This window comes from Lissotriton vulgaris, chromosome 6 (assembly GCF_964263255.1).
Source record: "Lissotriton vulgaris chromosome 6, aLisVul1.2, whole genome shotgun sequence".
Classification (NCBI taxonomy): Eukaryota; Metazoa; Chordata; class Amphibia; order Caudata; family Salamandridae; genus Lissotriton; species Lissotriton vulgaris.
The window spans coordinates 1900371671-1900396020 of NC_141694.1; the positions used below are offsets into that span (position 1 = coordinate 1900371671).

The 24350-nt window shown below is 47.9% G+C and overlaps 2 protein-coding genes across 4 annotated transcripts in view; one reads left to right on the forward strand and one right to left on the reverse strand.

Moving 5' to 3' along the window:
* Positions 1 to 24350, forward strand: part of LOC147709840 (uncharacterized) — a 90084-nt gene that overhangs the window by 60916 nt on the left and 4818 nt on the right. The window lies entirely within an intron of this gene.
* On the reverse strand, positions 9801 to 11615 carry LOC147709841 (uncharacterized). Its single transcript, XM_086925564.1, has one exon. The coding sequence runs from the start codon at positions 11613 to 11615 to the stop codon at positions 9801 to 9803; it is 1815 nt and encodes a 604-aa protein (XP_086781690.1).

Genomic DNA, 24350 nt, shown 5'->3' on the forward strand with positions numbered 1-24350 from the left:
GTCATTTACAATGCCAATAGCTCAAACTTTAATAATGCGAGACCTATTGCATTGCAAATGCTTGTTATCAGGAGATTTTAGTGAATGGTAGTTGGAAGGCAGTTGGTGGCTCTCTGCAGATTCAAGAATATTCCAATACCGAAATGTGAGGAAAATGTTTTTTGAGACTAATTTTGAGGATTGCAAGGGATTCTGGGTAACCGAACCTGGTGAGAGCCACACAAATCACCCATCCTGGATTCCCATAGGTGCCTAGTTTAAAAAGATGTACAGGTTTGCTAGGTTTCCCTAGTTTCTGGCTGAGCTATGGCCCAAAATTCACAGCTAGGTACAATGTAAAAAAAGGGTCAGTTTTCATTGGAAAAAAGTGATGTTTTCACGCTGCCTTTTGGTCCGTTTCTTGTTGCAGGCACTAGGCTTACCCAGACATGTGAGGTAGAATTTTGATCTGAAGCCTTGAGAGAATGCTGGGTGGAAGGAAGTGTGTGGCTCCCCTCAGATTCCAGAACTTTCCATCACAGAAATGTGACGACAATGTGTTTTTTTTAGATACATTTAGAGTTTGCAAGGGATTCTGGGTAACAGAACTAAGTGAGAGCCACACAAGTCACCTAATCCTGGATTCCACTAGGTGTCTAGTTTTAAAAAATGTACAGGTTGGCTAGGTTTCTCTAGGTGCCGGCTGAGGTAGGGCCCAATATTCACAGCTAGGCATTTTGCAAAAAAGGGTCAGTTTTTAATGGAAAAAAATGATTTTTATCAGGAGACTTACAGGAATACGGATTAGTAGAACATGTGTTATTAACAATTGTCTACCTCGGCATTTGTGCATTTCAAATGTCAGACTGTTGTAAGAAAGAAGTAATTTTAAGAAATGGCCTCTAATTCACATAATAGTATGTGTAGCCATCAATTCAGGGATGTGCAAATACAAACTGCTCCTAAACTCCATATCTTATGCCCATTTCGGAAATACATAGTTTTCCTTTATACCTATTTTGCACTCTTTATATTTCACCAGATGAATTGCTATATACCTGGTACATAATAAAAAAAAAAACATTACAAGGTGCAGCTCAGTTATTGGCTCTGAGTACCTCGGATTCTTGGTGAACCTACAAACTCTGTAAATCCCTGCAATCAGAAGGGTCCAGTGAATGTAATGGAGTATTGCTTTAAAAAATATCTGGCATAGTTGGAAGAAGTTACAGAGGAAAATGAAATGTACAAATGGCAGTTTTTTTTTAAATGTTTTTTTTTATTATACTTCAGTTCACACACATTATACATTCCACATTTTGTTAACTTCACGAACAGAACTTCATTATGATAATACAGCACACGCAATTTACAGAGAAGACAAAAAAAGGGGATATGAAAACAGAAAATTATAACCACCCCATTATACATTTCTACCCTATACCTTCCTTCCAACGAGCTAAAGGCTCCCAAATTCTTATTCCTCTGCCTCTCCCTATCTTACCCTACCTTGCATAAATAGGTTTCTCCAAATTGTATGCAGCTATTACATTAGCCAACCAAATTTGCATCGTCGGGGGATCCTATTGAGCCAAGCCCTTGCTAACGTTAATCTGTAGACTGCCATAACTAAGAACAAAAAGTCAGCCTGTGCATAATTACTTCCTTCTGATCCAATTCCCAACAGGATCTAATTGGGAGTTAAGGTTATCTGTATCCCTAATGATCTGTCCAAAAACCCCTCTATGTCTTTAATTAAAGTGTGAATTTGTGGACAGGTGGCGAACATATGAACAATATCTGCATTAAAGGAGTTACACCTGGGGCAAGTCGTCCCCTCAGAGCCCCCCCCATTTAGCAATCCTAGCTGGCGTGTAGTAGAGTGAATATAAGGTCTTATAATGCTGGGATTGCAGGGGTGCTGAACACAGGATCGTACGGCCCAGATCCAATGACTCCTTGAAGGCTTCAGGCTCAGCCCCTATTTTCTCTATCCACTTACTACTGTATTTAACCATATCATCCGGCTTACCGCTTACTAAAAACACATACGCTGACCTAATGGTGGACTCGCCACCACTAATTATATTGTCCAGAATATCGTTGCAATTATACCCTGCCAGACCCCCCTGTTTATTACTCAGAAAACTCCTAACCTGTAGATACTTAAAAAAATCTCTTCTATCTACACCGTACTTACTTACAAGGTCCCCAAACTGCATTATTCCCTCATGGTTCCTTAAGTCACCTATCTGTCTAATTCCTTTAACCTCCCAAGCAGCCATTACTGAATCAGAAAAAATTTCTGGAGGAAAGGATTTATTATTATATAATTTAATATACCTATTGTATCTCCCCAGACCCAACTTTTTCAAAAAGGCTTTCCAAATTTTAAGGGCCGCACTAACAGTCTTCGATTGATTCCTTCTAAAATGACCTAACTCAGTATAATATAAAACAATTTTCTGCCTCTTGTCCTAGTATTACTGCATACATTTCTGTGGACATAGTTGTGATCTTCTGTAGCTGACCACCCCCTCCAATCAATCCCTGTATATGCAGTGCAGCCGCTAAATAATACAGCCTAAAGTCCGGCGCGCCCCAGCCCCCTCTTTCTCTTGATAGTCATAAATCTATACGCCCTTCGAGTTCTTCTGTGAGCCCAAAGAAACCTATTTAAAATGCCTTCAAGGATATTAAACCATTTGGCCTAAAAAAAGGGGAATTGTTCTGAATAAATAAAGAAACCTAGGTAGAATCATCATTTTCAAAACATTAGTACACCCCCCTAAAGACAGATGCAAATTATTCATCCTTACTAAATCTTTTTTAACTTTAGCCAATAACGGAACCATATTAATCTCGACCACAGTATCCAAGTGTGCAGAAATTAAAATCCCTAAATATGTTGCAGAACTAACCACCCTGTTGTCAGTACTCATAGTGAAATGGTTCCTAACAATTTGTGTCTTAGATTTATTTAAGCTGTAACCTGAGACTTGGCCAAACAAATGAGCTTCTATTTCCACCCCCCTGATAGATGTGTCTGGGTCCGGAGTTAGTATTGCCACATCGTCAGCGTAGGCTAAAGATTTAGCTGTGTAGCCATTCAGTTTAATTGGTGGAATACCTTCATTTATTTCTAATCTTCTTAGGAATGGTTCCAGATATAATGCAAAAAGCAATGGGGATGACGGGCACCCTTGCCTCATCCCCCTTAAAATTTTAACTGCCTCTGAGTGCCCCCTATTCACTCTGATCTTTGCGGTTGGATCATTATATAAGGCTTGAATAGCTGTTATAAAACCTTCACCAACGCCACTCCACCTCAGAACTGCCCAGAGGAATTCCCAGGTGACCCTATCAAAGGCCTTTTCGGCATCTAAAAAGAGTGCAGCGATATGGTCGCCCAAGACCCCTGCAGCATCAAACATAGTGACAACCATTCTAACATGCTGGGTTGTGCCCTTCCTGGGTATAAAGCAGTGTTGTACTGAGCTTACCATCTGTTCAATACTCCCTGAGAGCCTTTTTGCCATAATTTTTGAATATATTTTGATGTCTGAGTTCATCAGAGTAATAGGTCTGTATGAACCTGGAAGTGTTGCAGGTTTCTCTTTTTTTGCGATAACAATAATATCCGCACCGCCCCAGGTCTCCGGAGGTGACCCACCCCGTTGTGTACGTATCATAATATCAAACATGTCAATCAATAAAACATTTTGAAACACTTTATAAAATTCAACCGGGATTTGGTCAGGGCCAGCTGCTTTCCCTGAGGGGAGGCTTCCCAGAGCTTCAATAAGCTCCTCCAAACGCAGTGGGCATCTAATATCTCCTTCTCTTCAGATGACAAAGAAGGAGCAGGAATATCGCTAAGATATCTATCTATCTCGTTCTGGCTCGTTGCAACACCCAAACAGTATAAATCATCATAAAATTTTCTAAAAACTTCCCTTATCAGATCTGGATCTGTAACAGAAACCCCCTGTGAATCTAGAATCTCCTTTATATCAGTTACAGCTGTGCGCTGCCTAGTTCGCACCGCCAAGATGTGACCCACTCTCTCACTCAGTTAGTACACATCCTGCTTTTTAACCAGATAGTTCTCAGCTGCTTTCTTACTAAAACCTTCTATAGCATCCCCTTTGAGGGCTATAATTTTAAGCAAGAAGGGCTCCAATGAGATATTCTGCCTTATAGCTGTGGCTAATTTTTCTTCCTCTAACATTAGCATTTGTCGAATTTCTTCAATTTTATTTCTTTCCCTTTTCCGCCTTGCCCACACATATCTCATCGTCTCCCCTCTTATACCAGCTTTAAAGCAGTCCCAAACCGCCCCTGGAGATGCTGAGCCCCTATTTATATCCCAGAACAGCTTCGAAAGTCCACTGTGTGTTCCTACTCTGAACCATAGGCATATTAAGTGTTAATACCAGGGGGCTATGATCTGAGATGATCCTAGGTTGTTTTCCCACTTGCACAGCCGGAATTAAAGAATTAGAAACTAAAAAATAATCCAATCTAACCAGAATTTTATGCGGGGCTTAGAAAAAAGTACTACCATCGAGGAAAGGATGTTGCTTCACCCAAGGGTCAGCTAGAGAGTTGTTCTGGGCCATATTAGCTAATGCACTGTATGTCTTTTTTCTTTCTCCCTACATATCTCCCACTCGGTTGTGTAAAAGAACTATCTGGATCATGAATATTGAAATCCCCACAGCATACAATGGGTTTTGGTCACTGGGCAAGTTCCGTATCCATGAACTGCCAAACATCAGGATCATCATCGATGGAACCATATATTGTGACTAAAGTAAACCTCACCCCCTTAAAGCCTATTTCCACTATAACCCACCTGCCCCATTGATCCTCCTTTTTCCTATGGACCACAGCATCTCTATGCCTCCCCAAGATTGCCACCCCTCTGGTCCTAGTTCCTTGTTTGCTAGCTGCAAGTACCGCAAACCCCAACTGATCCAGAAGATATACCTGTGCTGCCTCAATATGAGTCTCCTGGAGACATACCAAATCTAAATGGAGAGCTCTCAGTAATCCCGCAACTTTCAATCTCTTATTAGAATCATTAAGACCACATACATTGATTGAAGCAATCTTACAAGACATTAAGAAATTTCAAACTTGTCTCTACTCATAAACCTACGTACAGCGGAAAAAATATGACATATGAAAACAACAATCTGCATTCTTTATACGTTGCCTGTGCTGCATATAGTGTAGCCGACACTCAGTGAAAATGTGTGTTTTTACACAAAAAAACACTGATTGTAACCATTTTTAAAACCCCTTCCCCCCTCCCTTGCCTTGCCCTGCCCTTCTGTGCCCCCCCCGCTACAGGCAAATAGGTCAAAGATGACCTATATGTGACTGTTTCTGGGTTGCGTCAGTCGCCCCCTCTCCCATCATCATCATCATCATCATCATCATCTCTTGCCATCTAGTAGCCCCCCTCAAGAAAGACAAAGAGAATAAAACAAAAAAGAAGAGAGAGGAAGAAAATAAAGGGGAATTTTCCCCTTCCTCAACCGTTGACCCTACTAGGCCCCACATGTGTCTTAATACTGCTACTTTACTACCCCAGCAGCAATCCTTCTGTTTTTTCAAATCTTCCAAATATTGTTGTACTAAAACCTCTGATAAGAACATTCTGGCTCTCCCTTTCGTGACTACTTTGAGTTTGGCAGGAAACAGTAGATAGGCCTCTGATCCCAGAACCTGAAACTGCGAAATCATCTGCCTCAACGTCCACCTTCTCTCAACTGTCACGTGGCAAAAATCTGGCCTGGCAAAAAATGTGGTGCTCTCAAAAGATCTCTTCCTATCCGGTCTTGCCTTGTCGATAATTTCTTGTCGTAACAAAAAGTTCCCCACATATACTAGAATGGCACTAGGAAAGGATGCCTGGCCCCCTCCATCTGCGCCGTGCACTTTCTTCTGCGTGAAAGGGAATCTATGTGCCCTCTGAATCTCCCTATCCCACTGCCACTGGGACTCCGGGAACGCACCCTCAAGTAAATTTATCACAAACCGCCTGATGTCTTGCACTTCCAGCCCCTCAGCCACACCCAAAAGTCTGACATTGTTCCGCCTTTGACGATTTTCAAAATCCTCCATCTTCCACTGGAGATCTTCCGACATCTTTTCCTGCGTCGTTTTAAAGGATTGGCAGTTCCCAAGATCATCTTCAAGCCTCCCCGTTCTCTCTTCCACCTCCGTAAATGTATTGGCATTTATATAGCGCACTACTTACCCGTAGGGTCCCAAGGCGCTTCGACCGCTGCGAAACCCTTCCTGGCTTCCCTGAGAGATGGTCCCTTAATGGGTATCTCCAGGGTGAGACCAGGCATCCCCGGCGGTCTGGTGGGGCCGTTAGTGAAGATGAGGCAAGCTAATGCCCAGAGTTGCCGAGTGTGATCGCTGATCAGAGTGGGCACCGAGGCGAGAGAATTATCGAGTCCGCTGACCCTGGTCCAGAAACCTGCCGCGCCGGGAATCGAACCCTGGTCCCGGGCCGTCCTCTGCTCTCAGGTCTGCCGCCTCTAACCAGTGAGCCACACTACTTCACTACCAGTGAGCCACACTACTTCACTGTGACTTCCGTGACTCTCCCTACAAGGTCATCATAGAGCTTATTCGTTTTCTTCAGAGTCAATTGAATTTTTTTAGAGTCTTGTCTTGCTTTCCGACTGACTGATCTGGCCTCAGCCTGCATTTGCTTCAGCATGTTGAACAAGAGATCAGAGGGGGCGCCATGCTTTGAAGTGCCAGCTGAGTCCTCTTCCTGGTATGTCTGGTAGGTTGCTGAATAATCCCACAGGAGCCGCTTTTCTGTGCCACCCGGGGAGCCTGTCAGCCTTCTACTCGGTTTAACATGTCTTTTCTTTTGAGTAGTATCATTACCCATATCGGTGCCTGAAAAGCTAGAACCGGATAATAGATCCTCATCAGTGTCATCTTCTTCCTCAGAGGTCTCTTCACTGGGCTACACTGAGTCGGAATCTTCGTTCAGTGAGAAAAAGTGCTCCCCTTCCACTGAGCCAACATCACCTTTTCTCCCTATATCCTGCACTCCTGAACTCTCAATAGTACACAGATCTTTATTTGCAAGGCTGACTGAACTCCCCCATGTAGCTTTGGTATTTTTTGAGGCGTGCAGCTCCTCCTCAAGCAACATAATAGCACTCATCATGTCCGAACTCCCAGTCTCACCTCTGAATACACTCCCCTCCAGCGCCTGCATTACAACCCCCGAGACCACCACAGAAGTTAGCTCCTTCTGTTTCTGAGATCTGTTCTGCATCGTGGGCCACTGAATCGCCGAATTCTCTTCTCGGAGCGCTCTGGCTGGGCTGTTGCTTAGCAACCACCGGGGAAGCGTTCAGTGCGTCTACAGAGTCCACGAGGACGCCCCCTCCATCAGCCAGACCTCCAGGTTTGCTGAACTGACATGGAGTGCCTTCGCTTTTCCCAGCTGAGTGAGCTGTAAACACCTCCCTCAAGGTAGGCTGTCTAATCAGTGTGTCTTTCAATTTCTTTCTTTCCGTTTTGTCGGAGGGTTTACCTGACATCACAGAGTTCGTCTCGGCAGGGCTGAGCAAAGCAGCGCCGGAGGTTGCGCTGGGTTTCCCTCGCTGCTCAATCTTCTTTTTCTGTTGTGGGGCCACTGTTTTCCTGATCGCCCCTGGATTCTTAGCAGGAAGGGTGGCCTCCTCCGCGGGAACATTCTTTCCTGCATCTAGTTGATCTTTGGCCTTATCTTTCCCTTTGTCTACTTTAGCAGGACGTAAAGGCATTTTAAACGGCTGCTGTTGCAAGTATTTCTTAGAGCCGAGGGAGCTGATCAGATCGCTCAGTTTTCCCTTCAGCCAGGAATACTCTGCTAAGAATCGAAGTTTAAATGCTGCACCAAAGGGGGGTGTGACATGGGGTTGCCACCACCATTCAGGGGCCATCGAGGGTCATTAATCCGCTCTACTAACAGCTAACATAGGAGATGATGGGAGAGAGGTCTGGGTGCGACCTTTCAGCACAACCCGTCCGCAGCCATCTTGCCCCGTCCAAATGGCAGTTTTTTTAAATCAATTTCAATATTTGTTTATTTCAACTGTTACTTTCTATAGGAAAAACTTGAAGGATCTACACAAGTGACCCCTTGCTGAATTCAGGAGTGTGACTACTTTAAAAAAATCTATAGCTTTCTGGTATCCACCATGGATTTCACAAGCTTTTCTACCACTAACTGGAAGGTTGAAAATCACAAAAAATTGTTAAAATGGGCCATGTCCCAATAAAGTGCCAAATCAGTGTTGAAATATCTGTTTTTATTCAATTTTGATTGTTGCTGGGAAGATGGGGACTCTAGCACCCCAAACCCTTCATTGATTCCATTTACAGGGAAAAAAACATGTTTTCTTCTGCAGCACCTTTTCCTCATTTTTCCCCAAAAAGTCAAAATGTAGCTGTAATTTGACTAAATTCTCAGTCCCCTTCAGTGGATTCCATCAACACCTGATACCTTTAGAATCCGCAGGATGTTGGAAAAATAGAAGCAAATTTGGCGTGGAAACCTTACAGGGACAAAAAGTTATGAGGGTGTAAGTGCGAACTACCCCAAATAGCCAAAGAAAAAGGCTTTTCACTGGGCGTTGGGGAGGGGGGGGGCTAGCCGAGAAGGGGTTAAGAACCTTTGATCTACAGAAATTACTCCTTACAAAATTCCATATTTCTGCAACTTTTAGAATTGTCTATGTTAGAACTGGCTATTTCTGGTAGGCTAAGGCTGGCGCCAAACCGAGGCAGAAACCACCATTCTAGTCAGGGCAAGGAAGTTACACACCAAGATAATCCCTGCTCACCCCCTTGGTAGCTTGGCACAAGCAGTAAGGCTAAACTCGGAGGCAATGTGTAAAGCATTTGCGCACAACAACAACATACTAGGCACACCACAAAAGAGACTCCACACAAGGTTATTATAAAAATAACTTTTGTATTGTAAAAACACAGCAGATAAAATCACACATATACATTGTGCCAACTGGCACGGGCAATATTCACATGGGATTATTTACAAGACAGGGCCACATGGGCCACTGTCAGATCAGGTATAGTACTTCTAGAATAAGAAATAATAAACATAAAATGGTAATCACAAAGATCACAACCAGTATCCACTGGTAACAGGAACCAGGACCTTACTAGGACCACCTGTACTAAAAAGGACAACCACCTAAGAATAAACACATTTAGGGGTATAAACCAGAACACCTTACCCATGATGCATAAAACACATTCAGAGGAGTAATAAAGAGAAACACATGATGCCATAAAATACATTCAGAGGTGTTAAGAATAAAGCACATGATGCAATAAAATACATTCAGGGGTGCAGCGCAAGAAGACACATGATGACTAAACAATCAGAAGTGCAGCGCATGGAAAGGAGGACACATGATGCCTAAAAACATTCAGAGGTGCCAAAACAACACAATAGCGCAAAACCACACAGTAGGCAAATACTATTAAAAACATAGGAATCACATTGCGCATAACTAGGCTTTCCTGTTTTCAGTTTCTATTTTGGGTAAATTCTGGTGGTGTTTTGTCAGTGTTTTCCAGTGATTTCAATACCTGAAAAAAACAGTGCTTTTCAGTGATTTCTAATTTTCGCGCCATAAAAAACAACTGAAACGGTGTTTTTCCGGTGTTTATGAAACGCTTTGCTTTTATTATTGCTGGCTTTCTTCATTGATGCATGGCATATAGACAGTGCATGTACGTGTATATGAAGTCCAAATACATTTTCACAAGTCAAATTTATTGTAGTACACCATACAATATTTCTTCAGAGATTCCTTAGTCATTCGTGCTCTCTCTTTCCTTCCCATGTACACTTTTATTTGTGAAAATGCCCTCTCAACATTGGCACTTGAGACTGGCAACGCCAAAACAGCCAGTACACAACTTGCCAACTCTGGCCACTGACGTAGCTTCCCATGCCAGTACTGGTGCACCTCAAGGTTGACATTCTCTGGGACAGGTTCTGCAACATACGCGTTGAACTGGGTGCACATGCCCTCAGAGGTATTAAAGCGGTCAAAAATGAAGCTGTACTTTGAAAAGTCCGGAGAAAATTCCCCTTTACGGAATGGATCTAACACTTGTGCAGCGTACCAAAGTGAGGCTTCATTGACTTCAAACGCCATGGTTGGTGAAGGGACATTTCTATGCATCATAGCTAGCCATTTCTCATGCATGGTAAAATAAAATTTCCTGAATTGGTCTTCAACACTTCTTTGCTTCCCAAGTGGCAAGCATTCTAACAGGGAACATGTTGCCGTGCCAAAGTCACTAAAAGTGTCGTCTAGCCTACTCTCGAGGAGATGTTTGACATCAACACCAATTATACTGAACACTTGGTAGACAAGGGTGTTTTCTGACTCTAGTTTTTTTATTATGTCCACTACAGCAGTCATGTTTTCCTGTAAAAATCTAAGGATGCAGTACAGTGTGCTTTTCTTGACATCACTATCAATATGCACCCGAAGATCCTCACATTTCTTGCCTTTTGCATCATCACTAAGCAAAAATTCAGTAAGGGGTCGCCACATAGATAATATTGCATTCACGGCCTCTAGTACTGAGAACCACCTACTAAATGACACAGTTGGGATGATTCTTTCTTTGCTGCCACACAAAACACATAATGAGAAATATTTGCGTTTGAGTTCCCGCGCATAACGAAACAGTGCGCCTGAATGTACTACAAAATCAATAGCATTCTTCATCAGCTCAGAAGATTGTAATGCTGCTTTCAGCATACCATCTAGCAAGTGGCAAGGATATCTCACAGGGAAACACTTCAGCTCAGGCATTGCTTTTGACAGGTCATCACATAACTTTTTCATATACGTAGCTGAATCGCTGCAAATATAAACAATATCTCCCCAATCTTTGCTAAACTTGGTAAGAACTCTCTGCAGCAGCATTCCAAGTGACACTGCATTGCATGTTTCCAGTACATCCAGATCTGCCATGATGGTACGTCTGTGCCATCCATTTTTTGCATCACAAAATGTGATTAGCACTGCCACTGCTGGGTCGCCACGCATCTCTGGGGTTTCATCAATGGTAACAGAGATCTTAACATCACCTTCCAGTAACTCTGAAATATGTTCAATATCTGCAAGGAACACCTCTGGTAGGTATTTCTCATACATTTGTGTTGGTTTTGGTAATGTTTTGAATGCTGGTGCACGCTTGCGGAATAGATTCCCAATCGGTCCATCAGCTTGGTGTAAGCTGGTTCCAGATTGCACTACGGCACGTACAAATTCATGTGCCACATCCTTTTCTTCCTCACGTTTTCTTTTGAAGCGGGTCATTGTCTCAGCAAGAGACATCTGGCAAAGGCTGTCGCTATTAGGTGGCTGTTTCAATTTCAAGTGGGTCTTGGTGACAAGATGTTCAGCAATTCGGCTTGCAGTTTTCCCACTTACTATTGGGACAGTCACTCTGCAAAACCTGCAAATTAACATCTTTTGCCCACGCACTTCTTCAACCATGAAATCTTTGTTTTCCAGCACATAATCTTCAGCCGTCTTTATTCTGCGGGGCATTCTGTTCTGAGCAAAGTAGATCATAAAAAAAGACACTTAGAAACCGGTTGTGTACTGTTGAGAAAATGATGCCACTGAACAGGCTGCCAACCAAATGGTGAAATTGAAGAACACATATTTGAGGCATAGCATAAGGATCAATTTTATCTTTAGCTTTTGATTTAAAACTTTAAAAATCTGTATCCTAGGTACCCTAAATGCCTATTAACCTTCATGCTTTAACAAAAAGAATTAGTTTCTGGATGTATGCAAATTAGCTAACCTCCAGCTTGCCTAAAAGTGATTAATACTTGGTGGTCGAAAGCCCTCAGGCCAATTTCACGCTTTATAAAATTGTAAAGGAATGCAATGTATATACAGATGCAGGTCAGGTAACCTATTGTCGGGAGAATGTTCAGCTTAATGAAAGGGGAATGTTGAATCCATATGTGTCCAGTTTGAAACATTCAAATACAGTTCAACAGTAATAAGGACCAGTGGCGTAAATATACTTACATAGCTCCCAGACGCGCAACTACAGTCCAATTTCGGGGTGGAGGGGTAGATTCTTCCAGCAATTGGCAGAATGGAGATGCAGGGGTTCTAAGAAGGGGTGAAATCAAGAAAGCCTTGTTAAGTAAAATGTTCTTGTTCAGACCTGTGAAGTACTCAGGTGCGATTGCAGTAAGACAGACGCCAGAACACAATAGCTCCCCCCCCCCCCATGTGAGTCAGGCAGGGGGCCTGGTGTTTCTCTGGCCTTTTGCCTTTCACAGCTCAGCTCCCCATTCTCTTGTCTGTCTTCATCCCCTGCACTCTGTGTTGCACTAAACAATGTCAGAAGAGGTTGTATCGCAAATGGTGCTCATGTAAAGCGCTCTGATACCTCTGGGTTTTGTGTGCGCTATATAAAACCCTCCCCTCTGTGATTAGCAATGCCACTGGAAAGGAGGCGTGAGACATACACAGTGCTGGGCAGGAGCACTGTCGAAGACTCACGGGTGGGAGGAGACCTTCTGCACCCCACAGTTGGATAAGAGACCTGTTGGAGCGCGAGGGCGGGGGGGGGGGGGGCTGCGGGCAGTGGGAGCAAGGCCATGGACCCCAATGCGAGTAGAGGAAATAGAAGTCCAGAGTGCCCAGTTGGATATCAAAAGACTGTTCTGAGCAAATTTTTTTTTTACTGCAAGGACATGGCACTGAAATAAAAATAACAATGACGCCTCTACATATCGTTGCCAAGTCCCTGCAACAAACACTCGCTGGTGTGGCGCTGGTGGCTGCTGCATCGGCGCGTGGGTTGTTATGCTCAGCACGGGGTGAGAGGGGCGGCAGGGCCCTGCTGAACCCAACAAATAACACATTTAAAATAAGGAGGTGAGCCTGCAGAGGCGCTGTAATTTACACGCCATTGTCTAACCCAGGGTGGTGTGGAGTGCAAAAAAACGATGGATTTGGGCCCAGATCTTTGGACTGGGGTGAATGTGTGACATTGATCCACATTCTGTCCATCACCTGTTTTGTTTGCAAATTCCGCCCTAAGTGCGCTGGGGATGCTCAGACGTGGGTCCCAGGCACTCCACACTACTGGAGTCAAGCTAGCCGGGCTGATGAGAGGTGTTACCTCGAAACCGGTCCGGTCCTCGGATGCTTAATTCAGTTCTGGGAAGAACATGGCTTTTGTAGTTCGGACTGGACTGTTCCCATGGGGCACAGGATCAGAGCTGATTTGCATATCGCCATTGTCTAACCCAGGGTGGTGTGGAGTGCAAAAAAACGATGGATTTGGGCCCAGATCTTTGGACTGGGGTGAATGTGTGACATTGATCCACATTCTGTCCATCACCTGTTTTGTTTGTAATTTACACCGAGGCACGTTTTAACTGTGCAAAATTGACTGTCTGGTGGCGCTAAGCTCCCCATTCTAAGAAGGGGTGAAAAACAAGAAAGCCTCAACAAGTAAAATTGTCTTGTACAGACCCGTGAAGTACTCTGGTGCGGCTGCAGTTAAACAGACGCCAAAACACATTAGCTCCTCTCCCCCCCACGTGAGTCAGGCAGGGGGCCTGGTGTTTCTCTGGCCCTTTGGCCTTTCACACCTCGGCTACCCATTCTCTTGTCTGCCTTCGCCCCCTGCACTCAGGCGCTCATGTAGAGCGCTCTGATACCTCTGCGTTTTGTGTCCCCGCATGTCAGCAATCATACCCCTTAATGCGAGTGCAAATGCACTAAGAAAGTGCGAACATCACAAAATATGAAATACAAGGCAAACAATACAGAATAGATTGGTCAGAGCGCACTGCACACAATCACCACCATTGCTTCAACGAAGGTACACAACTCTCGTGAGTTGGGGGAGATCCGTTTTAAAAATGTAAAACTCAATGGAATTGGACATTTGCTACATTGTGTTTTACCTAGCGCTTGAGACCGTACTTTGCTATCGCAGCGCTGTGTCTGGCAGATGCTCTTTCTGTATGTGTTCCAGTCCTTAAACAGAAGGGGGAACGGAGACCATGCAGGGGATCGAGCATGTGCATTTGTGCACGCTTCCCCCCGAAGATGTCCCCTGGCTGAAACACAAAAGTCTATTGATGGCCAACTTAATGGTGGTCCTCATTTATCGACCTCAGAAGGATGTTAGAATGGGTGGACCTGCCGGGATTTACCTGAGCCATAGGGTCAAACACAGTCCTCATACAGTGGATGCAATAGTCTGCTAGTAACTACACCCGTATCTTCATTCTACAAGGGGAGTTTGCTTTTCCCCCTCTTTTTTTATTAAACAAGGAATGCCACGCATGCAGCGCTCCCTCACTACTGAATAATAATGACCTGCACTGGCAAGATGAGGGGAACACAGGTGTATATCGCCTGCAACATTCTCTTACACTGTGTGAGACTAATCTCAGGATGCCATGGAGTGCTCTATTCTTTGATTTTCCATACCCACTCCTGTCTCTGCCCCAGCCTGTGCAATTGCACGGTGTGAGAGGGGCCCTCTAATGCATTTGAAGATGCAGCTGTGAAATAGGCAAACATATCAAGGATGTGAATGTGACTGTTTTATACTAACTTCTCGAAGCAACATATAGAAAACCTGTGCGCTCTCTTATGCTAGGAAATGTTCTCGCATTACTGGACCCAGCTTTCGTATCTGAAAATAATAACCCTGAGTCCCTGCGGCTAATTAATACCACCAAGACGATGAACGAGTGGGGACACTTTGGGGCTTCAGCAAGGACATGCGTGCAGTCGCTGCATATGTTGGCATCGCGACATTCATTTACACCAAAGCACATTTTAACTGTGCAAAAATGACTGTCTGATGGCGCTAAGCTCCCCATTCTAAGAAGGGGTGAAAAACAAGAAAGCCTCAACAAGTAAAATGGTCTTGTACAGACCCGTGAAGTACTCAGGTGCGGCTGCAGTTAAACAGACGCCAAAACACATTAGCTCCTCTCCCCCCCACGTGAGTCAGGCAGGGGGCCTGGTGTTTCTCTGGCCTTTCACACCTCGGCTCCCCATTCTCTTGTCTGCCTTCGCCCCCTGCACTCTGGCGTTCATGTAAAGCGCTCTGATACCTCTGCGTTTTGTGTCCCCGCATGCCAGCAATCATACTCCTTAATGCGAGTGCAAATGCACAAATAAATAAAAATAACAATGACACCTCTAGCCCTCTACACATGCCAAGTCCCTTCAACAAACACTCGCTGGTGTGGCGCTGGTGACTGCTGCATCGGCGCGTGGGTTGTTATGCTCAGTACGGGGTGAGAGGGGCGGCAGGGCCCTGCTGAACCCATCAAATAACACATTTAAAATGAGGAGGTGAGCCTGCAGAGGCGACTGAGGCGCTGTAATTTACACCGAGGCACGTTTTAACAAAAGGCCAACCCTGTCCTCCCTCCGCTATTCTGCCCCTGCTTGTAAGGTACAGGGGGCATCAAAGCTGACGATTCTGTCGCAATTTTAAAGTGCGACAAAACACGCACTTTCACTTACCAGCTGGGCCTTAGAGCACTTGCAGTACTGGCGGTCGTCCTCTGGTCGTCTTCTTGTCGTCGTGCGGGACTGGAATGTGCTGCGGTGTGTGGGGCCAGACAAAGTGCGGACAGCATTTTCAATGGAACCTGGCCCCACCCACCAACCTTGCCAACCAATGTGTCTACCCGAATTTAATGGGGGTGACACACATGCCAAACTGCTTTGTTCTCGGCCTAAATTGGAGCTTTTCTTCAAATGCTTTGGCTCCATCAAGTGGCCAAGTGGTGCCATAACAATGAAAATCGGTGACACTCGGGTTAAACCTTATCAGCTGATTTTCACACCGGTAGGGTATTGTCGAGCAGATTCGGTTTTAACCGAATTCCGGACTGGCTACGCATAACTTACATAAGCCACCACCTGTGGCAGTCCCTAGGCCAACTGGCCTTGTTGGGGCTCAGATGCCCTGTGTCCAATGTCAGGGCGCGCTGCCAAGCAGCGCCAGTCCAAAAGTACCAAAAGCCTAAACGTGGCAGCTGCCCACAAAGTGCTGGGCAGCTGGGATCAATAAGCTGTGGCAGGGCTCTCAGTAGCCCCTAGAACAAATCTGCGCCACCTGAGCCACACAGGCTCTAAAACAAATCTCTCTCTGGAGCCCTCTGGCTCCTCAGCAAAGATGTCCCCCCTGAGCCTAACAGGCTCTATTCAGCGTTGGGGCGACCCACTGCCATCCGGGGCCGCCCTTGAAGCCCTCATGGCTTCATACTACAAGAAGCGCGAGCTCGCGCTACTGGGGAGGGGGGGACACCGACCATGTGTCCCGGCGCCCCTCTGTTCTCTTCTGCCCCCCTCATTGGAGCCTTGCAGGGATCAACACAACCAAATGCCCTCATGAGCCTCGCAGGCTCGAAAATCAAAATTGCGGACATGGAGCCTCTCAGGGCTCTTCACACGTTGGGGCGACCCACTGCCAACCGGGGCCGCCCTGACTCTGCCTCCAGTGGCACCGCCAGCAACATCACGGAGCCCCTCCAGCTTTTGACTCACCGGGCTGTTCTCGGCGGGGGCTCCTCTTCGCCCGGTCTCCCTCCCTGGGACCGGGTCACTTCACCGGCAGCGGGCGGGGCTCTCCTGAAAAGCGCCAGACTTCTTCTCTCTGCGGCGGGGGCAGGCACCGGCAATGTGCCTCGCGCCCCCTCCGCTACCGCTCCGCTCCGCTCCTCTCGCTCTCCAGGCGGCGGGCGGGGCTCTCTTTTTGGGGCTCCCCGTGGGAGCCCCGCAGCACTGCTCCGACCGGCCTCTTTCCTGGGCCGGCGTCGGACTGGCGGTGGGGGTGGGCACCGGCAATGTGCCCCGCGCCCCCTCCGCTCCTCTCGGCGCGCCTCCTCCTCCTTCTCCGGGGCTCCCTCAGGTCAGAGGAGCCCCGTAACGGCCACCATGCTTCTCTCTTTCCTCCCGCCTCCCAGGCTGCGGGGCGGGACTTCCGGCCGGCCGCGCTGTGATTGGCCGGCTGGCCAAGCACTTCCGGGTCACCGCGGGCAGCGCAGCGGCCCTCTCTAGCCAGGCAGGTGGGCAGGCAAAGTTTCCCGAGGAGTGGGCTCCCTCGTGGAAAGTATAAAATAAAGACGCGAGGTGGGCACTCGAAAAATAAGTAAATAATCAAATAGCGGGGTGGCACCCGCCAATCCTCACACAAAATGCGTGCAACGAAACGCTCGAAATGCAGCCAGGAGCGCTCTCAAGCGCTAGGATCACAGCACAGCGCTCCCAGCACTATAGCAAAGAAGAAGCACTTCAAGGTGCTTAGGGGGGGCAGAAAGTCCAGCAAAGTCCCCCCCTCAGCCCAGGCAAGGCAGAGGGGTCCCCCCAGAAGTCCTCCAGGCATCCAGGGGCTGGGCAGCGCCCGCCCCTGGTAGATTCAAGTCAGAAACAAGAACATTTTGTAAGGGGACACAGCCCCTTCTTATACACAGGAAAGTCTTTGAAGTCCTTTGTAGCAGGCAGTATGAGAACCAGCCAGAACTGGTTACAGGGAAGTCCCTTCAGTATCAGTGACAGAGGTGACAGTCGCCCAGCGGGAGGTGGAGCCAGCTTTGTAGTTAGGCAGGCACAGCCCTTCACTATCAGGTGCCATCTCCTCCCACTTCCCTGGCAGCAGATGCTGCCTTTCATCCATGGGCTGACTTCAGACAACCTCCTGGGCTCTCTAGCCCCTCTCATCCTCAAACCAGACAGTCAATCCACAAGCAGGCCCAGGCACTCTGGGCCAGGCTCACCAGCCAATCACACGCCAGCACCAACTTACACAAATATGCCAACTTCCAAAAGTAGTACTTCTAGACTAGACACAGTCATGCCGCATATATCATTTTGCAGCATTCATTCTCACGAGTTCATACATACCAAACTCGCCCCTGCACTCCCCACACATCAGGAACTACCATGGGCATACATATTCCCCATTCATTCCTATGGGAGGGCAGGTCACTCACCACACATACAGAGAGCTCAAGCACTTTACACTGTACCACAGTGAAAAAGTGCGCAGAGGCCTAAAATCCCCAACACCAGGTTCCATAAACAGGCTAGGAAAAGCAAAAAGTCTAGGGGTGAACCTGCCCAACGGGCCGGGTCCAACACAACCCCCTTCCAGCCAAAACGCAGGGTAGACCAATCACTCCACTGATGGGCTTCCTTGCTTTGGGCGACAAAACACGGACCCGGACCCGGACCCGCACAGCAGGGACACCGTCCGGTTTTACGCCACTCTGAACCCACCTGGTTACCTCCAAACATTAACTCTGACACAACTAGGATACCCCACTGGTACTCACTAGTCATCCACAGCCAAGACCATCCAAATATCACAGGTCCTAACCAATCCACAGAGTGGGGGGCAGTAACCCCTGGCACACAATAGCCATTCTCTACTCTCTCTCTGTGTAGCTACAACTACCACTGATCCTACAACCTAGGGACCACACCCTCAGGCTGACCAGAGGTCACGGGCAAGAATGCCCCACCCTACCTCTACTTCTGGGTTTCCACACCCTCACAGAGAAGCACTCACCAGAACACAATTCTCCTACCAGATCAGGACCTTACTCCATCACTGGTCTACCACCTGGAAACTATTCCACTTCTGAGGTACAAAGCACACAGCACAGTCCCTTTTCAAGCAGGTGGGGGGACACAGCACACAGCAAAGTCCCCTTTCCTCTACCTTAGTGGAAACAACAAACTGCAGGTGAGCCCCAGAACACACAGCAAGGGCAGCCCCCTCAGTCTCTTCAGCTGATCCACTTTGGCAGAGATTCCTCTTGACCTAGAAGTTTCCTAATCTCCCAACCTAAGATCTAAACCCTCAGGTTGCACCGGGGTCAGAAGTAAGGACACCGTCCCTCTGCACCCCCTTCCAGTTCCAGTATGTCTCAGGCTAGACAGAGCATACGCCAGCGGAAGTGAAGTAGTGTGGCTCACTGGTTAGAGGCGGCAGACCCGAGAGCAGAGGACGGCCCGGGACCAGGGTTCGATTCCCGGCGCGGCAGGTTTCTGGACCATGGTCAGCGGACTCGATAATTCTCTCGCCTTGGTGCCCACTCTGATCAGCGATCACACTCGGCAACTCTGGGCATTAGCTTGCCTCATCTTCACTAACGGCCCCACCAGACCGCCGGGGATGCCTGGTCTCACCCTGGAGATACCCATTAAGGGACCATCTCTCAGGGAAGCCAGGAAGGGTTTCGCAGCGGTCGAAGCGCCTTGGGACCCTACGGGTAAGTAGTGCGCTATATAAATGCCTATACATTTACATTTACATACACTCTCCTCCAGTAGTCCCTATCACAGGGTAATTCTCAGTATGTCCCAGGCTAGACAGAGCACCCGCCAGCGGCGTATCAGCGACACACTCTCCTTCAGTACTCCTTCCAGGTCAGGCCACAACCCCAACCCGGCTTTCCCCCCTCCTCGGGGAACGACCTCCAGAGGCCCCACAAATGGTCAAGCACTTTAGACGGTCAAATGCTCAGCGAGCCAGGACTTCTGCACCCTCCACTAGGAGCGGTACTGCCCAACACTAGGACCGCCGGAGTTCTATTTACAGACACTCCCCGTCCTCTAGACACAGGAAGATCCTCCTCAAATAACCTATGTACAGCTTAGGCTCCTGACCTGGCGCTCCCTTAGGGACCCCTCCATGCCCTGAGATAGGGTTTCAGGCCAACGTGGGACACACCGTCCCACACTCATTCAGCCTCCACTGAGACAGGGCGTGAGCCCCTACACCCCTACCATACTACTGGGACCTAGCTGGGTTACACAGTAACCTCTTCCCCTTCACAGGATCATCAGATACACAAGCCACTCCTTTTGGAACCACTTCCTAATGCCTCTGCAAGACATCTAGCACACCGCCAGACATCCACCTTCTTGTCCAGTGCCTCTGCAGGACCTTCTGCACACCACCAAAGGTACACCTCTCATGCAAGCTCTTTAACAAAAAGAGAACTCACACCAACTCCTCCAGTTCAGCACATCACTCATTCGCACACTCCCCCCCCCTCAGACTGGTAAGGCAGTTTCCACAACCCCTTATCACTCAACCTGACCACACGTGACACAGGTACCAAACTCTGGGAGCGGGGAATGGGAATTAACACACTGGACACATTTAAGCTGCCACCACTGGATCCTACCACACTGGGGAATCCAGACACACACACTACACTCAGGGAACAACCACCCTTCTGAGCTAGTCTTTTCTCCTCACACTCCCGCTCTTCCATCTACCCACACAGGGACAGGATTTGGGATTGGACACTGGACCCAGCAAGGGATTCCTAATCTATGGGAACCTCCCCCTCTACTGGCGTCCTGCCCTGTCACTTTCTCTCATCTGCCACTAAACATAAAGCGCAGAAACACATTTGAAAAAACTCTTGAGGAAAAAAATCAAAAACAATAATCCCAAACATGTGACTATCTGAAAAAAATTGCAGGGTTTTGTAATGTAGCCAGTTGTCGCTATGGCACTGCGCAAACACAAGTCCAAATCCGCACCGCTGACCAACAATGTTAGAACTGGCTATTTCTGGTAGGCTAAGGCTGACGCCAAAGCCAGGCAGAAACCACCATTCTAGTCAGGGCAAGGAAGTCACACGCCAAGATAACCCCTGCTCACCCCCTTGGTAGCTTGGCACAAGCAGTAAGGCTAAACTCGGAGGCAATGTGTAAAGCATTTGCGCCAGCGCACAACAGCAACAACATACTAGGCACACCACAAAAGAGACTCCACACAAGGTTATTATAAAAATTACTTTTGTATTGTAAAAACACATCAGATAAAATCACACATAAACATTGTGCCAACTGGCACGGGCAATATTCACATGGGATTATTTACAAGACAGGGCCACTGTCAGATCAGATATAGTACTTCTAGAATAAGAAATAATAAACATAAAATGGTAATCACAAAGATCACAACCAGTATCCACTGGTAACAGGAACCAGGACCTTACTAGGACCACCTGTACTAAAAAGGACAACCGCCTAAGAATAAACACATTTAGGGGTATAAACCAGAACACCTTACCCATGATGCATAAAACACATTCAGAGGAGTAATAAAGAGAAACACATGATGCCATAAAATACATTCAGAGGTGTTAAGAATAAAGCACATGATGCAATAAAATACATTCAGGGGTGCAGCGCAAGAAGACACATGATGACTAAACATTCAGAGGTGCAGCGCATGGAAAGGAGGACACATGATGCCTAAAAACATTCAGAGGTGCCAAAACCACACAGTAGGCAATTACTATTAAAAACATAGGAATCACATTGCGCATAACTTACATAAGCCACCACCTGTGGCAGTCCCTAGGCCAACTGGCCTTGTTGGGGCTCAGATGCCCTGTGTCCAATGTCAGGGCGCGCTGCCAAGCAGCGCCAGTCCAAAAGTACCAAAAGCCTAAACGTGGCAGCTGCCCACAAAGTGCTGGGCAGCTGGGATCAAAAAGCTGTGGCAGGGCTCTCAGTAGCCCCTAGAACAAATCTGCGCCACCTGAGCCACACAGGCTCTAAAACAAATATCTCTCTGGAGCCCTCTGGCTCCTCAGCCAAGATGTCCCCCCTGAGCCTAACAGGCTCTATTCAGCGTTGGGGCGACCCACTGCCATCCGGGGCCGCCCTTGAAGCCCTCATGGCTTCATACTACAAGAAGCGCGAGCTCGCGCTACTTGGGAGGGGCGGACACCGACCATGTGTCCCGGCGCCCCTTCGTTCTCTTCTGCCCCCCTCGTTGGAGCCTTGCAGGGCTCAACACAACCAAATGCCCTCACGAGCCTCGCAGGCTCGTAAATCAAAATTGCGAGCATGGAGCCTCTCAGGGCTCTTCACACGTTGGGGCGACCCACTGCCAACTGGGGCCGCCCTGACTCTGCCTCCATTGGCACCGCCAGCAACATCACGGAGCCCCCCCAGCCCACTTGACTCACCGGGCTGTTCTCGGCGGGGGCTCCTCTTCACCCGGTCTCCCTCCCTGGGACCCGGTCACTTCACCGGCAGCGGGCGGGGCTCTCCTGAAAAGTGCCAGACTTCTTCTCTCTGCAGCGGGGGCAGGCACCGGCAATGTGCCTCACGCCCCCTCCGCTACTGCTCCGCTCCTCTTGCTCTCCAGGCGGCGGGCGGGCTCTCTTTTTGGGGCTCCCCGTGGGAGCCCCGCAGCACTGCTCCGACCGGCCTCTTTCCTGGGCCGGCGTCGGACTGGCGGTGGGGGCGGGCACCGGCAATGTGCCCCGCGCCCCCTCCGCTCCTCTCGGCGCGCCTCCTCCTCCTTCTCCGGGGCTCCCTCAGGTCAGAGGAGCCCCGTAACGGCCGCCATGCTTCTCTCTTTCCTCCCGCCTCCCAGTCTGCGGGGCGGGACTTCCGGCCGGCCGCGCTGTGATTGGCCGGCCGGCCAAGCACTTCGGGGTCGCCGCGGGCAGCGCGGCGGCCCTCTCTAGCCAGGCAGGTGGGCAGGCAAAGTTTCCCGAGGAGTGGGCTGCCTCGTGGAAAGTATAAAATAAAGACGCGAGGTGGGCACTCGCAAAAATAAGTAAATAATCAAATAGCGGGGTGGCACCCGCCAATCCTCACGCAAAATGTGTGCAACGAAACGCTCGAAATGCAGCCAGGAGCGCTCTCAAGCGCTAGGATCACAGCACAGCGCTCCCAGCGCTATAGCAAAGAAGAAGCACTTCAAGGTGCTTAGGGGGGGCAGAAAGTCCAGCAAAGTCCCCCCCCTCAGCCCAGGCAAGGCAGAGGGGTCTCCCCAGAAGTCCTCCAGGCATCCAGGGGCTGGGCAGCGCCCGCCCCTGGTAGATTCAAGTCAGAAACAAGAACATTTTGGAAGGGGACACAGCCCCTTCTTATACACAGGAAAGTCTTTGAAGTCCTTTGAAGCAGGCAGTGTGAGAACCAGCCAGAACTGGTTACAGGGAAGTCCCTTCAGTATCAGGGACAGAGGTGACAGTCGCCCAGCGGGAGGTGGAGCCAGCTTTGTAGTTAGGCAGGCACAGCCCTTCACTATCAGGTGCCATCTCCTCCCACTTCCCTGGCAGCAGATGCTGCCTTTCATCCATGGGCTGACTTCAGACAACCTCCTGGGCTCTCTAGCCCCTGTCATCCTCAAACCAGACAGTCAATCCACAAGCATGCCTAGGCACTCTGGGCCAGGCTCACCAGCCAATCACACGCCAGCACCAACTTACACAAATATGCCAACTTCCAAAAGTAGTACTTCTAGACTAGACACAGTCATGCCGCATATATCATTTTGCAGCATTCATTCTCACGAGTTCATACATACCAAACTCGCCCCTGCACTCCCCACACATCAGGAACTACCATGGGCATACATATTCCCCATTCATTCCTATGGGAGGGCAGGTCACTCACCACACATACAGAGAGCTCAAGCACTTTACACTGTACCACAGTGAAAAAGTGCGCAGAGGCCTAAAATCCCCAACACCAGGTTCCATAAACGGGCTAGGAACAAGCAAAAAGTCTAGGGGTGAACCTGCCCAACGGGTCGGGTCCAACAGTCTACATTTCTCTATTGTCTGTATTTTTGTTTTTAGATGTTTCAGCAGAAATGTTGTATCATGTAGAATCCAAGGCTTAAAGCAAACAACTAAGAATATCTCTGTGGATGTAGAATGCTAACCCAGTGCCAGACTGTAAAGACTGGCGTAGAACAAACCATAAGCACTATATGCTCAAAAGATTGTCAAGGGGTGTGTTGCACACTGGTTCTGGCAGGACTGCCATTGTCCTTCCCAATGCATGATGGTACATGTACGCAAACACATCTTTTACTCACTGTAGCGTGGTTGCTTGTATGATAAAATGAAGCCCAGTGCGTAGTCACCCTTGATATATGTTTCATACTTTGTGTTTTCAAAAGGGCAGATCTTGGTCAGGAGCTGGTCATGTTGTGCTTCTGCAAGCATGTAATGTACTAGAGAGTGTATCTAGTGATTTTTTCCCCTCTGGTCAAGGGAGCTCTTGGGCAAAAGTAATCCAAATGACTATTATTGTTACATGGAGTACCCATAGCACGGGGAACCTCATATACACTGTTTATCCTGCAACGCCCATGCGCAAAGCAAACAGTAAAAAGCAAAAGTCTCTGAAAGTCCTAGATAGAAACTGTGAAAATGAATTTGCTCAGCTTAAAAACATCTAAACACTGATAACTCTGATTTTTACACTGACTAATCC